We start from the raw sequence: 15,002 nt of genomic DNA on the forward strand, positions 1-15,002 counted from the left end.
TTAAACGAATAAACGCAATAACTTTCCATTGTATACAGTGATGACGCGACATTTACGTTTATATTGTCTGTCAGTTTGGTTGAGGAATAAGTCGACGGCAAATTGCTTTCTATTTACTAACGCGGACACTGCATGAGCACGGAAACTCATTTTGGTTTCAATGACAGAAATAATACAAAAGGCAATGCATTTAGCGAGAGGGAAAATAATCTCCAGAAAATTACAAGAAATCGGTGAGTTAATGTATGGGATTGACCACATTAAACATGCTCCGTGTTATACTTATTGTTTATCGCAGGTAGCAGAAAAATGAAAGCGCTGATCGACTTTACAATAACTCAAAAACAACGAAAATCTATGCTTTACCCCTGAAGTACAAAATACACAATAATGCGATTAGTTTAAACGGCAAAGGCGTTTGCCGGAAAACTTTAACATACGCAAGAGAAAGAGAAGCAAGCACATGCGTAAAAAAATATTCTTACCTTGATTTTCTGCGGTGGACCGAATCCTGTTTCTGTTCGCTTACTGCTTACAACCGTTTTATGTTGCAATCTACTATCGTGGACTGTGACGTCATATTGTTAAATATTACAAAACAGATGTGATTTAAATTGAAGGAATTCGGATTGTTTTAATACATTAACCAGTAGATACGCATATCACAATTAGAGGTAAAATTTGGATAAGGAACACCAATCAAACGGATGTTAATACAATGGCAAAGCTTCTAACAAACAAATAAAAAAATTGTTTTGCAATAATGCTTGAAACACACATTTTCAATTGCATCCCAACGAAAATTAGACAGGGTTACAGATCGTTTGTACCAGTGATTCCCCAACTTTTTGCACGTAAAACGATTGGGTATGCCACCAACATCCAGAAAATTGCAAACACCAAAACCTAAAACACACGTATATGAGCCCAGAATTAACAGTCTACTTAAAACAAAAAGTAGTTTCAATCAAATAGAAGTGCTCAAAGTTAATAAAAGTATTATTACGAAACCAAAAAAAAATGTTTGGCTTTTTCATTGAACCGTTACGGTGCTGCGTCACAAGCGTGTAAAGTTAAAACCACATAAACGTAATTATTACACAATAATCCAAAATGCGTAATGTAAAATTTCTCGCAAATTTCATCAATTACCTCGCGTACCGCATGTATGACAGTGTTTACGTTTAACGCTACAAAGGTATGAAAAAAGTTAGCGAAATTAAAATGAACCAAATTAGCCTTCAAAAATTATTTAACAGTGAAATAGTTACATCAACATACTTCATGGATCTGAATACTAAATGCAGAGACACCGGTATATATTTGCATGAGTAAAGACAACTGATTTTACGTCAACTTGATGACAAAAGAATTAAGATAAGAAGCAGTTTTTTTGTAAAGTTAATAGCTGTAAATTGTCACTCAAGGCAATTTAACTTGGGTTGTGTTAAATGTTATGTTGCTGCAATTTGCAATTTACACACAGGAAAAAGGGGAAAATGCCAAATGATAAAATCAATTAAAAAAATCACAACAATTCAGATAGATTAAATATGTAAGCAATATGAAATGTAATTTTAAGATATCTCTCTTCTGTGTGAGTTAAAACTTATAATGTAGCAACCGGTTGATCTCCGCATAATCCCTCACTGCAAGACAAAAGATAATGTAATTAATAAATAAAGTACTTTAGAAGACTGGTTCTTTAAATGCAGCTGAATCTAACCCTCAATTAGTCATTGTTTTCATATCAGGGACACAAATGTATTAAGATTTATTTTTTGACTTTCCCAACTGCAGTGTAAAACATTTTGTCAAAAACAATGAAACTTTTTTGGATAAGCTGCAGACAGATGGCCACTGTTTCGACCTAAAAGGTCTCATCAGTGCAGCTGGTGTGACTATAAGACGACTTTGCTGACCAAACGGCCAAGCAAAGACTTCCACTTTGTGGTGACTATACAATCACCTTCATCCGTTGGGCACCAAACTAGGTGCAACCTTACGGAGAAAACAAGGTGGAAACACTACGGCCAAGCAAGCTCAACCAATAGTGCCGCCAGGCCCCGTGTCACAATAATCATATGATAAGCAATGTGGGGCCAATAAAACTTTTGTTTAAGCTGATAGCCACTGTTTCGACCTAAAAGGTCTTATCAGTGCAGCTAAATTTTTATTTCAAAAGTGGGTGTTTACAGAAATGACATTCAAACCAATTGGTCAAAAAGTTATACCTGTATCTGGTTCTACAAATCCCCACCGAATAAGAAAATGCAGGGTTACAGCGGCACAATTTGGCTTGAAATCTTCTCTTGTAATTAATTCTTTTATCTGAAATAAAAAACTTTTTGTGGTACAAATGTAAACTGTTAACAAAGCATAGTAAAAGTTTTGCAAAAAAACTTCTCTATGGTAAATAACTTCTATTGTATATAATAACATACTTCTTCCATAGTACAAAGTTGGAATTCTTGCACTTCACCATCAACAATTTGGGGTTTAAAATCAACAGGGATTTCCAGATCAAAGCAATACTGTATATCTGGCTGAATCCCTCTCTCATCTTCATATATGTAACTAATAAGCCCAACAGAGACTACATTTTCTGCTATTTCTTCAGGTATTCCAGCTTCCTCTTGGCACTCCTTGATAATTGTTTCTCTAATTCCAACACCACAGCCAATTCCCCCAGCTACCATGTTGTCGAGCATGCCGGGAAAAGTTGCTTTACTGTTTGATCTGGAATTTCGTGGTTACTTTGTTAAGTATTGCAGTACTTCAAAATTAGTTTCAATCACAATTTCACTAAATGTTACAAAAATAAACATTTCAACAAATTTTCCACATGCTTTTACGTTTGATTTAAATAAAATTAGTACAAATTATTTGATTTCTTAATGGCTGTTTTACAAATCTTACAAATGGAGACTTTGCATAGCAGAGAGACCATAAGTTTATACCTTCTAGCAATCCAGAGGCACAACCCTTTTTCTGGGTGCCGTACATAACCATTCATGTGGGAACCATACGAGCGAATTCCAAACATAGAAACTGCAGCTCTTTCTATTTCAAATAAAGCTGGATAGTTTGGCCCTTCGGATACTTCAAACATCTGCAAAAAAAAAATTTGTATTCTAATAAAATTTAATTGAAAGTCTTTCCATCGCCAAGAGTAGAAAACAGAAAATCAATACAAGCTGTTGAGACCAGGGCTTCCTTGGTTTAGACTACTGTCACATACAAAATTAAAAATTTATTTGTATATTTAGCCATCAAGGAGTATGATTTAATGCAGTGCTTCCCAACCAGTGAGTCGCGTAGCATTTCTAAATGGTACAGTTTTCTATTAGATCACGAAATTATTGCATTATAATTGTTTTTCGTTTGTTTGGTCATATCATCATTGTGGGTCGCACAATAAAACTTGCATTAAAAGTGGGTCCCGAACTAAAAAAGCACTGTTTTAATGCATTATGAAGTAATGAAAAAGTGGAACTCTGATAACATGTATTGTTTTCCATAACAAAAGTAAATTAGAATAAATTTGCTGTAACCTCGTTCCTCCATCCTAACAGAGACACATGAGCATTGCTGTCCCTCATTTTCTTGATCACACTTCCAACAGCTTGACTCCTTTCATTGTAAGTAGAAAATGCATCATTTAGTTTGACGCAAACCTCTTCACTCAACTGACAGGACTCGAACACTTCGGAATGTTTCAACAACTCCACGACAACCTCATCAGTCAAAATCCCAATTTTTTTATTATTCACCAACAGAGCAGTGGTTTTTCCATTGTTTTCTGTTGAACAAAATCTTTATTTGTTAATATATAGAATAGAGGTTCACAAAAGGATAATATCAACTCAATCTGGAGGCATGAGGTTTGAATGCATAACAGATTGTCCAGGCCATCAACCAGTGCCCAAAAAAATTTTCTATACAATTATTAACACTTCAGTTTGGCTTAGGGGTAGGTGAGTATGGTTAAGGTTTGGAAGGAGATTAGCCTCAATAATTAGAAGAACCAACAGTATAAGTAATAAAGTATAGGCTACAGTATTGTATACACAGGATAACGATAACATTGCTAAAAAACTATCATATAAAAAAAATATAGATTACCGGAAAAAACAAATTTGTTGAGCTTTTTCGCAATATTAAGCAATTGCTTGGACCACGTTTCTTGAGCAGACATATTGGGAAACACCAATGCCCGCATTAGCTTCAATAAGTAGCAATCTATGATGTTTTGCACGTGGGGATTTACCAGGTGATTTTATATCGTGGATAGGTTTACGATGTTTATTTTCAAAAGTAAACGAGACGACGGCTAGAAGCTTCCAGAACCACACGATTAAAAACTAAATTGATTCAATTAGCTGGAAAATTTTGGAAATGGTCACTGTAGCAAGTAGAGTGGAGATAACTAGTACTTGAAGGGGAGCGGAAGTCGACAGCAGTCCTTCACCGCACTTGCAAAGCGAACGATACGAAGGAAATGCAAAGCCTGCGGAGCATGTAAACCAGTGATTCCCCACCAGTGGGTCGCGAGGCTATTTCAGGTGGGTCGCGAAACATTTCTAAATGTTGCAGTTTTCTATTAGATCGCGTTTGGTCATATCTCATTGTGGGTCGCACAATAAAACTTGCATTAAAAGTCGGTCGCAAACTGAAAAAGGTTGGGAAGCACTGATGTATGCGACATTTCAACTTACTATACTGCGTTTACGGCTGTGTTACCACGGCCGTCGCTAGTGACGTAACATTATGGTTTCCTGGTTCACATTTCTGTTCTTACCAAATCTTTGCAAGGCCAAAGAAAGGAAGAAGCAAGACCAGAAGAAAAAAACATTAAAAAAACTACGATTCCACCCAGGGGTTATGATTTTGTTGTCAAGAGTGATTTGTTGACCGGTTGATTAAGATTGGCAGACGCAAATACAACAAAATAGCGGAGAATTTAAACGAGAATAGCCTTTCTGGACATGCTTTAAAATGAAACTACGCGCAACCAGATTTAATACAGACCACATATACGACAAACTCTTCAGGAACAATTGTGGTTTTTGTGGAGTTTATTGAAATTCACCTTTAATGCGTGCCGATACGTTAAACTCACTATTTTCAACGACATATTTGGCGACAATGCTTGTTGTAGCGCTCTAAACATTACCCTTAATATTTACGTTTGACTTGCATTCGAAGGCAGCTAATAACAAATACGGCTTCTGCCGTTACGGTTGGCATTCTTTCATTTTACTAATTTGAACCTCTGCTGAGAAAGTACAATTAAACTGAATCTATCAAAACAAATAGGGAAAATTTTTTATACAATTTCATGTAAGATGATGCGCGCCACAAAACTCTTGATGGACCTGACCAACTTTATGACACAACAGACACATAAGTGTAATAAAAACAATAGTCAATATGACGTAATAAACGATTGCACTCGTCACAGTGATAAAGGATGGGCAGCGTGGATATCATCTGCTTGTGAAGAGTGAACTTGATTCGACGATATGTCGGCACGAAGAACAGCTCAGCACCAAACCGTGCAAATGACGGAGGGTGTGTAGAGATTGACGGTGGATTTTCGTCCGTTTATTCTTGTACTTAACCTGGGATAAACGATTACGTAAGTCGACACATACTTTTACTCAAGGAATTCTTTACTTTATGTGATGACCATATGTGTTGGAACTGCCGTTCAAAAAGAGTGACAATATATAACATTACTGTAAAGTTCTACGACGCAAATTATGATTTTCTTTTGTTTCAAGGAAGTCACCGAACTCAAAACATACAATTTTGCAAAACATTTTATTGGTTTTAGCAATGAGATTAGAACTATAACACAGAATCCAGGCAATTGTATCTTCCATTGGGTTCTCTATGGAGTGGGTGTGGAATATGTTAGGTATTAATGAACAAATTGACAACTGCATTGACCTATACAGGGCTGAAGAAAGACACACATATTTACCTCATTAAGGAATTTGTCCAACAGGTAGTGGATCCAAAACACGTTGGTTTTTGGTTCGAACACGGACCAATCGTTGTCGGTTTCTCTCCTCATCATTCTGTAGATTTCAAACTGATAATCAACAGACGAGTCGCCTTTAAACAAATCCTCGTCTTTCGATAGGTCCTGATATAGGGAAATCCCCCCTGTAAGTTTAGTTGTTAATTTTTACTTTGAAACATATTTTCTTTGTGGCACAAACGTAACGGTATCTAACAAGAACGTATGTAACGACTCGATTCTTAGAGTTCCTGCTGACTCGATTTCTACAGCAGTTCATTGTATTGTAAAGGAAATCGGCCAAATAATGATCAGTAAGCTGCAGGTAATGCATACAGTTTAGCCAGCAAGACCATTGTCAATCAAAAGCTGCACTGATGAGGGTGTTGCATAATACAGCTGACTTTTGGGTGAAAGCCGAGCCGATAGCGCTAATAGTTGTTTGGCCATAGAGCGCTCCATGTGGTTCGCCTATGTTGATTGGTACCTAGTTTGGTACCCAACATATCGAATTATGAATCTGACGCTCTTCTGGTGGAGAACAACAAATATACACCTTTTGTTTAAAAAAGATTGTATTTTCTGACGTTTCGCCTGTACGTACAAGGAAGGAAGCAAACTTTTGCTTGGAAGGAAGCAAAAGTATTAAAACAAGAAACAATTTTGGCAAAACGGTTGGTTGTGGAAAATTATTATATTAATTCGCTACCGAATGTTTTAAATCGGATCGATGGAAAAGTACTTTCGCCCGTGTTCCGCAATTTCGCCCGTAACAATTCGTGACTTTTGTTTCCCATGTTTGGCCGTTTGACCCATGATCGATGTTGTCCATTGAATTATGTCCCGCTGTGTTTTAGCTGTTACGCCCTTTTGTTTTTTCGTCGCTCAATTTCTTTGCCCTGTTGGTTCGCTTCGCTACTGTGTTTGTTTTATTCTCTGAAGAAGCCTAGTCGTACGTACAGGCGAAACGTCAGAAAATACAATCTTTTTTAAACAAAAGGTGTATATTTGTTGTTCTCCACCAGAAGAGCATCAGATTCATAATTCATTATGATACCTGGTGGTCAAAACCTATTTTCAGTTTTCACCCAACATATCGACGATTGACCAAAAAGTACCACAAGTGCCTGTTAGTCTACCAGTTAGCCCTGTGCCACAGTCACCAGCTACACTGATGAGACCTTACAGGTCGAAACACTGTGTACACCTGTCTGAAGCTCTCACAGCTCGCTTATTTTGTCATATAGCAAAACCAAAAATGAATGAAAATTAATAAACAGTTTCTAACCTTTGGTCATTCTGGATAGAGTGAAGTCAATGACCTGTGCTGTGAGTCCCTGGGTTTCAATCTTGTATTCCTTCCCATCCAGTTGAAAGCTTGTTGACTTGGAAGATGACTTTTGTACGAGGATATTTCCCCAATGCAAGTCGCGATGTTCAAACTTCAACATATGTTCAGCAACTGCCAACCCACCTACTGTTTGCTTCACAACAGATAAAGCCTGAATACAAAACACAATGTTTTGGATGAAAAGTTTCTCATTTCGTCAATTATAAAACAGGTTTGTTACAGAAACCCACAGAATGTTTAGCAGAAAACACCAACAGGAAATTTTCTCATGAACAATAGACTTAGGTCCATGGTGCAGCCTGTTTTTTTGCATCAGTAAAACATCAAGTTTGTAGCAAAAGTAGGTAATAAATCAACTACAACAACTACAGGACGGGATGAAATTAACCATTGTATATACATGTACCTTTTTGGGTTTATTTTTTATCTTTGTAAGGAAACAATAATTGTATGTTGTATCGGTCATATATTTTCACATGTTTTAACCACTAGCACATGTCAGCATCCACACTTGAATTACCACTGTATTTAGGATGAGGAAAGTGCTATCCTTCTAAAACTGATTATTTCATATCATTTTAAAACTGCTTTTTTATCAGTCATAAGGTTTATGCAACTAACTTTCACAATACCTGTGCAGCATTGTTAAATTTAAAGTGTTCAATATCCTCTCCTCCATTCATAAATTCAAACGCAACATAAAACTGATTGTCTTGTGTTAGGTTTGGACGATCATTTTCTGACGATTTCTGTTCATCGTAATCATCCCATGCACTGAGCAAAATCGGTGGATAAACACCATATGTTAGGTGAACCCTGCAAATAACATGAAGTCAGTGAAGTATGTATATATAAACTTTGTGTTATGATTATGACTTTACAGTCTGGCAATTTGTGCAGTGGTAAATAATTATATACTGTTCATATTACTCGTAAAGGAATGTTTTTATGCCAAAAAAAATATTGTATATCCACCTAACTAGTAATGTAACCTAACTTGGTATAATTATTTTACACCAAAACTTGAAAATAAAAGCTACCAAGCTGAAGGGTATTGAAAGAAAGTGGTTTTATGGCAATATAGACAGAAGGCCAAACTGCACACCAGCAGTACAAAACCCAACCTTATCAGAGTAATAAAACTTGATGTATTGCTGTCAACAGATTTTCTCAGTTCGGAAAGTTCCAGTGAGTTTACGATCTCTGGGAGCATTTCTGCATGTGTTTTCTGTCTTTCACCATTCAGAACAACATCACCCTCTATTGGTACAACCTAGAAAAATAAGATAAAGTGGATGGAAATTAATAACAAAGTTCAACAAAATAAATAAAAGATTTTTGTCATACAACTTCAGCTCTGTGTGAAAGAACAACGGATTTACTCACAATCTGGACAACAAAAGGGCTAAAATAAATAAAATATGATTTTGGCAATATGTCCATTTTGTTCTTAAAATAATCCTGTATTGTTTTTACAAATTCCCCTGCCACGAATTTAAATATTCAATAAGAAAAATAATTATGAATAAATTATATAGAGTAACCTTGAGAGCAATGTTCGTCCTATCCATTGCTGTAAATTGATAAACTTCTCCAAAAACTCCCTCTCCAATCTTCTTGCATGATGGGTTTAGTGCAGCAAGAAGAACATCAAAAGATTTTGGTGAATTTTGGTCGCATTCAAGCAAGACTTTTTCTCTCGCTGTCAAGGATTTTTCAGCGGCAAATTTTTTTGGTGACAATGCCTCCTATTTTACAAAACAAGTTATTCTTTTCTGACAGTTTAACAAAAAAATTCATTATAACCACTTTCAAAACGTAATGCACATGCCTAACCATTCTCAAAATACAATTCAGCAAAGTTGGCAAGGAACAATTTGTAAGAAATTAATTAAATTTCTAATGAATTTCCAAACTAAATAATTTGGTGCAGTTTGCAAATCCTGCTGCTGGACATTTGCTGCTTATAACAACAATACTGACCAACTTGCAGTTGCCACAACTGCATGGACAAATTGACACAGCCAAATTTCTCTTTCTAACGATCATAGACATTGTTCAGATCTTAGATAAACTTAAGAGGGGTATCATGTGTGCATTCATTAAAACTTTGTCATCAAGGAAGTGATTATTACATCACAAAGCTATTGTGTCTGCTCACAATGTTTTTTGTTGAGTCAACATTGAAACAATTTATGTGTATATACCATGTGCAAGTAAAATTGTATTTTTTCTTGACAGAATAACGTCAGGAAATGTAGAACAATAAGCAATAAAATTCATGAACTGTTTGTCTAAACAATTAGCAGCCTAAAAAAATGATCAATGCTGGGCATACCTCAAAACTTAGATGAAATATGTCTTGGTCTGTTTGCTCTAAGGTTTTGCTCCTAAAAAGTTGCAGTTGCTGCCGTGTTCTTACTGCAGACATTGGTGTACCAAAGTTTTGTAAAAAACATTTAGCATCAAATTTGGTCCTTGCTACTGAAAGTGGGGTAAAATTTCCACCCAATCGCAAAGGAGTGGATTGGGTTTGCTTCATTGTGTCCAACTCCTTATTACGAGGATGCAAAAGTTCAGAAAGTGAGTCATTATGACCGTGGATAATTGTAGTTTGAAATGGAGGAAGATTTTCAACATCGTCATGAAACTGTTCACAGAAGGAAAATGTGAGACAACCGTCTGTGACTTTGAATTCAGATTTTCTTTTTCTCCTTCTTCTGCCTTTTGTGATGTGTTTTGCTTTCGAAGAGTTGAGTGCAATGAACGCAACAGAACTGTTGATAATGTGACAAGTTGTGTCATTAATCGAATGTATGACTTTCCTTGTTCCATGATCAGTATAATAATCATGATTCCGCTTATCATCATTGGCAGCAAAAGGAATTGAAACATTTGATTCATCAAACAAGTTTTTTTTATTGCTTGCAACGTTTTCCTTTCCTTTCTTTGATTCTTTGGTTATGTTTCTGCAAAGGAAAAATAATATATAATACACATGGCACGACACTTTCCAGTGGTAATTGGACAAGGGGTGCAAAACAACTATGATGTCATAGTTGTGTCAACTTACTTTACTGCTTTGGTTTTGCATGAAACAGCAATACTGTCATCAGAGTCAGAAAAGATGCCTTTCTTATGTTGTGGAGAAGCCTGGATCTCCAGCCAATCATCGTTGATCTAAATGATATAGTTTTTTTCTATTAGGTGAGTATGATAATAAACAGCAGCAGAAATAATCATACTTAAAATCAATTTCCAATATGTAAAAAAGATACAACCACTGCAAACAAACACTAATTTAATAAAGAACAGTTAAACCCAACTGCAGAGAAAAAAAGATAAATTGCCATGCAACAATTTTTCTTTAGTGAAAAAAACCTCACAAACAATTTTATGCGAAGTTTTCCAATGCTAATAATCAAGTTCCAGTTAATGACCCCACTTGAGAGAGCGAGGCTACATACTAACCTCCAAAAACCGAAGATTATTTTTTCCGTATGTGGAAACGGATCTATTTAATCCAACTAACGATTTATTCTTGGATCCAATAAACGGTTTTGGTTTCACTTTTCTCATCTTTTAAAATGTCAATGCAGCAATCAAAGAATTTGAGTGCATTTTATACATCAACTATCACTACAACCCTATTTAAGTAAACAAAAAAAAAACAAATAGGGTTTTGGAACTGCACCTCTCCATTTATGCAACCATAAAATTTAGTATTCTATGATGCAACGCAAAATAAATAAACAACATTTTTACGGAAAAATCAAAAACCGCGCTTACAAGCCATAGAAATCAATTAAAATCCAATAATCGTTTGTCGGATTGATTTTCTATTTCAAAAATTGTTTTTTTTTTACTTTCACATCGTTGCTCTTTCTTATTTTAATAGTTTAATGTATATTGTAGCATTACTGCATACTGACCGTTGGTATCCCTAATAAAATTCTGACCTCTTAATTTATTTTTTTCCCCAGTCATATTATCCGTTTACTGCTATTAAAAAAACACTACAAAATACATCGCCACGCGCTAAAAACTGTTTCATTCAATAACAGTCACTACACCTGCTCGATTTTAATTCAATAACATCTTTTATATTGAAATAATAACCAGGCTAAATTGAAAACAGGATAATTCCAGCACTTGTTTTTTTTTATTCACCTGACATGATAACCTTTATGGTTTTATCGGTACCCATGCCATTTTCTTTCTGTTGTATATTGTTCATCTGCGTAGTTGCTTTTTGCGCAAAATACATTTGATTTGATTCAATCACACACTGAAATATAATTTATTTCACAAAAAAAGTTATTTCTACAGAAATTCACTGTTTGTTTTCAGGATAATTCCATGGTCGCCACAGAGGGTGGATCCATTCAGCCTGTAAAAAAAGAGTAGTTAGCAGTCCAAACTTCAGTGAAGACACATTTTCAAAGAAATAATTGCCTTCGGTGAATCAGAGCATAAGCGAAACAATTGATGTAACACTTGTGATACAATGGATTTTGTATACAACTGTGTTATGATACATTGCAAAGTAAAACAGTTACAGGATCGTTTTCCAAAGAAAATAATATGACAAGTGCCAGTAAAAATACCCAACTGTTCTTAAATAGTGTGCCACAAGACTGTACACTCTGGGTTGCAAAAACATGCATATAAGTTTTCTGGTGGGTACATGGCATTTAATCTATACTACACAGGTTGCATTTTTATCAGGTATATATCAAAAGCTAATCCCTATATTATAAATTTCTGGAGTGTTTTTAGTTTTTTAGGTTGCTTCTTTGTAAACACAACAGGTTGTTACTATTTTTTAATACGTTACCACCTAAATATGAAGAATTCTTACCGTATCAGGAAACAACCCAAGTCTTGCATCTCTTTCTGCCAAGCGTCTGTGCATCAGGTTTTTGGTTCGAATGTGAATTCCTCTGTACGGAACCTGCAAAAAACTTCAAGTTTGAACTTTGTGTTGTAAAATGTTTATGATTATTTCACTTATTGCAAAGATGCAGACAGGGTGTGTACACGCATTGTTTCGACCTGTAAGGTCTCATCAGTGCAGCTGTTGAGTGGCATTGTGCTAGCTTTCACACTAGCATTTCACTTATTGTTAAGACAACCTTTAGGTTTTATTTATTTTCGCTACAACATTCGTGTGCAAAAAAATACGCAAGATGCCAACAAAAGAAAAACATTAGTTCAAAAGAGTTAATTGTTTCATTACATAAGACACTAGTGTATTTTTAGGGAACAATTAAGAGAAATAAATAATACAACAGAACCATCTTTAATTTTCTCCCCCTTATGTTAACAAGAGATGGCAAGCCAAAGAGTAATTAGACAGAATAAATATCCGAAACAACTCACCCTGCTGTCAAATATGGATCTGTACGATGAGTGGTATGCTCCATATCTTGAGTGCAATAAGACCACAAGAAGCCCACCAGTCACACCTATCACTGGCAAAGCCTCAACCCAAGTCATGTCTTCATTCGGGAAAATCAAACTTTTTAAATTTTTTCCGATATGTTTACTTTTGTATCTGCAAAAAAGTGAAAAAAACTTTGTATTTTTTCCATAAAATTAAAGTAAATACAGAAATTAAATAATAATGTATTAAAATCCCAACACAGCGATCTTTAGACAGCTCAAATCGGTTTATTGAGAGAAAAATATATTTCGCCTAAAACGGCATTATCAGTTTCTCCATTTACCAAAACTGCCAAAAAGGAAAAACAGAAAGGAAAGAGTCAAGAATCTAACGCAAAAAGGTTACGAAAGCCGACAGCCTGCCAGGGGCCTTTGGTTTTTTGATCCAGTTTTTATTTACTAATCACATTACATAAATTGAAAAAACAAAAGTGAATTAAGATACGGTCCCTCTAAAAACCCATTGTAGGCATCACCGGCATTGAGTCTGATGCCTACGATGCCTGCAATGTCATTCTAGGTCAATTTCACTATAGGCCATCCAGATTTGAAAGTTTGGTATTTGGGAGGATTTTTTTGGTGATTGTTAATGTGCGACTGATCGCAACGTATTTTGGGATGGCAATGCGTTATGTGGTGCTCAGTAATTTTTTAGCAAAAGTAACAACATTCTTTTCAATCTGGTGTGCCACAGATGAAAATTCAAAACTTTAAAGTTTGTAATTGCCACAAAAGAATTTTGTTTGTGGCAAATGTTGATTGCATGTGGACTAGTCAACATTTATCATACGTTGAAGTACTAGATTTTTTGCAAAGATTGTTGATAAAATTCTGACATTTTTTACAACCCGAGATGGTACAAAGGATTTTTCAGCAACCGTTGATTGGCGGACAATGTGCGGTCCTTAGCAGACAGAGGCTACAGGCCCACTATGTGTGGTGCTCCTAAACTGTGCTGCTTTGTATACCAGAGGGACGTTAGTTGACAAAAAACATCGCCAGTTAACAAAACTTTGAACGTGGGTTATTCAGCCACGCTCTGAGGTAGCAGCATGATTTTTTTACACGTAAAAGTTAATAGGCTGACCTTTATACACATATTTAAGTTTACTATTCAGTGATCAAAAGAAATATGCAGCTGTTATTCTTTAGATATTGACATTTGATAGGGGTTCCTCACGAAAGAAAGTATCAACCCAAGTGTCTGAAAAAAATTCCTTTGTGCGAGACCAGACATTTGATCCTGGGTCATCGCTGCTCATGGTTAAATCGGTGATCTTCCTTCTGAGGGCCACTCGCCAATCGCCACTATGAGATCAAAACTCTGTTTGGCCAGATATGAAAAGAGATATCCATGTGTGGTGTAAAACGATGTACAGACGTTGCACAATTCGTTACAAAGTCGCACAATGCACAAAGTTGCACGAGCACAGTTTAGAAATACCGACTACTGTGGACTGAGCTGGGGTAAAGGCAATGTTTCACTCGCTTATAAGCCAAAGTAATTTCAATGGTGTTCATTTATCACAACGTAATAGGATTTTTAACTTCCCTCCAGAAACAACACACTTATTTGTGCAGACACAAATATTAAGGAAACCACAAAACTTGAATACATCGCAAATATTTTTTTGCTACAACAAAAATAAAAGCTTTACCCTTGCGACTTACGTATATCTCATCGGATTTACCTTCAAAAAATTGGATTTGTTTCTAACCGGGTTATTGAGCACCAATTCCTATCACGAACATTGTTACATTTCCACGTTCATAATGCGTAATTAATAGTGGCGCAACAATGATCTTAATGGGTAACACTTCTTTTCGAATGTCATTGTTGCTTGTTACTGATCAGTTCACTTGTTTACAGCGTGCTGGTAGGGTAAAATACTAGTTTGTGTCTGTTGAATTGTTTATTTACCTGTTTAAGGAGATAATTTTGGGTTAAATGTAAATGCTCATTTGTTTGCAACAAATTAAGCTGTTATAAGTAAACGTGGCCTGTTAAAATACAGTTGGTAAGTGCCTGCTAACGTTTATTGTTGGCAGAGTTGTTGATCGTAGAATTTTGTGAAACCGTCGTTACTACCTGTGACGTCAATACACCGGTAAAAAGGAAACGGCGTGTTTCAACAAAAGTAGGCAATCCTTGACTTGGCCCTCGCAGGCCGGGCGTTC

General features: G+C 35.8%; 2 protein-coding genes and 1 long non-coding RNA gene across 3 annotated transcripts; all 3 read right to left on the reverse strand.

Annotated features, from left to right (window-relative positions):
• Positions 1-710: 710 nt before the first annotated feature.
• On the reverse strand, positions 711-4,259 carry LOC145902703 (uncharacterized). Its single transcript, XM_082990783.1, has 6 exons — positions 4,126-4,259; positions 3,555-3,802; positions 2,961-3,112; positions 2,445-2,739; positions 2,235-2,331; positions 711-1,649 (listed from the first exon to the last, which is right to left on the reverse strand). Exons 1-6 carry the CDS (start codon positions 4,220-4,222, stop codon positions 1,603-1,605), a joined length of 936 nt encoding a protein of 311 aa, XP_082846909.1. The 5' UTR covers positions 4,223-4,259; the 3' UTR covers positions 711-1,602.
• Positions 4,260-5,208: 949 nt separating this feature from the next.
• Positions 5,209-10,980, reverse strand: LOC145902684 (serine/threonine-protein kinase haspin-like). Its single transcript, XM_082990758.1, has 9 exons — positions 10,851-10,980; positions 10,453-10,559; positions 9,718-10,348; positions 8,924-9,127; positions 8,504-8,652; positions 8,012-8,195; positions 7,317-7,530; positions 5,990-6,174; positions 5,209-5,624 (listed from the first exon to the last, which is right to left on the reverse strand). The coding sequence occupies exons 1-9, from the start codon at positions 10,956-10,958 to the stop codon at positions 5,490-5,492; spliced, it is 1,917 nt and encodes a 638-aa protein (XP_082846884.1). The 5' UTR covers positions 10,959-10,980; the 3' UTR covers positions 5,209-5,489.
• A 683-nt stretch (positions 10,981-11,663) lies between these two features.
• LOC145903718 (uncharacterized) lies at positions 11,664-12,954 on the reverse strand. Its single transcript, XR_014402686.1, has 3 exons — positions 12,762-12,954; positions 12,241-12,333; positions 11,664-11,769 (listed from the first exon to the last, which is right to left on the reverse strand). It is a non-coding gene; the product is annotated as an uncharacterized LOC145903718 (long non-coding RNA).
• Between the last annotated feature and the right edge of the window lie 2,048 nt (positions 12,955-15,002).

This window comes from Ascidia mentula, chromosome 5 (assembly GCF_947561715.1).
Source record: "Ascidia mentula chromosome 5, kaAscMent1.1, whole genome shotgun sequence".
Classification (NCBI taxonomy): domain Eukaryota; kingdom Metazoa; phylum Chordata; class Ascidiacea; order Phlebobranchia; family Ascidiidae; genus Ascidia; species Ascidia mentula.

Coding starts and splice junctions, on each gene's coding strand:
- LOC145902703 (XM_082990783.1), bottom strand. CDS start 4,222: ATGCGGGCATTGGTGTTTCCCAATATGTCTGCTCAAGAAACGTGGTCC. Junction 3,803..4,125: donor CAACAAATTTGTTTTTTCCG/GTAATCTATATT, acceptor TTTGTTCAACAG/AAAACAATGGAAAAACCACT. Junction 2,740..2,960: donor TGCCTCTGGATTGCTAGAAG/GTATAAACTTAT, acceptor ACGAAATTCCAG/ATCAAACAGTAAAGCAACTT.
- LOC145902684 (XM_082990758.1), bottom strand. CDS start 10,958: ATGAGAAAAGTGAAACCAAAACCGTTTATTGGATCCAAGAATAAATCG. Junction 8,196..8,503: donor AGTTTTATTACTCTGATAAG/GTTGGGTTTTGT, acceptor TGTTATTTGCAG/GGTTCACCTAACATATGGTG. Junction 7,531..8,011: donor AATTTAACAATGCTGCACAG/GTATTGTGAAAG, acceptor TTTTGTATTCAG/GCTTTATCTGTTGTGAAGCA.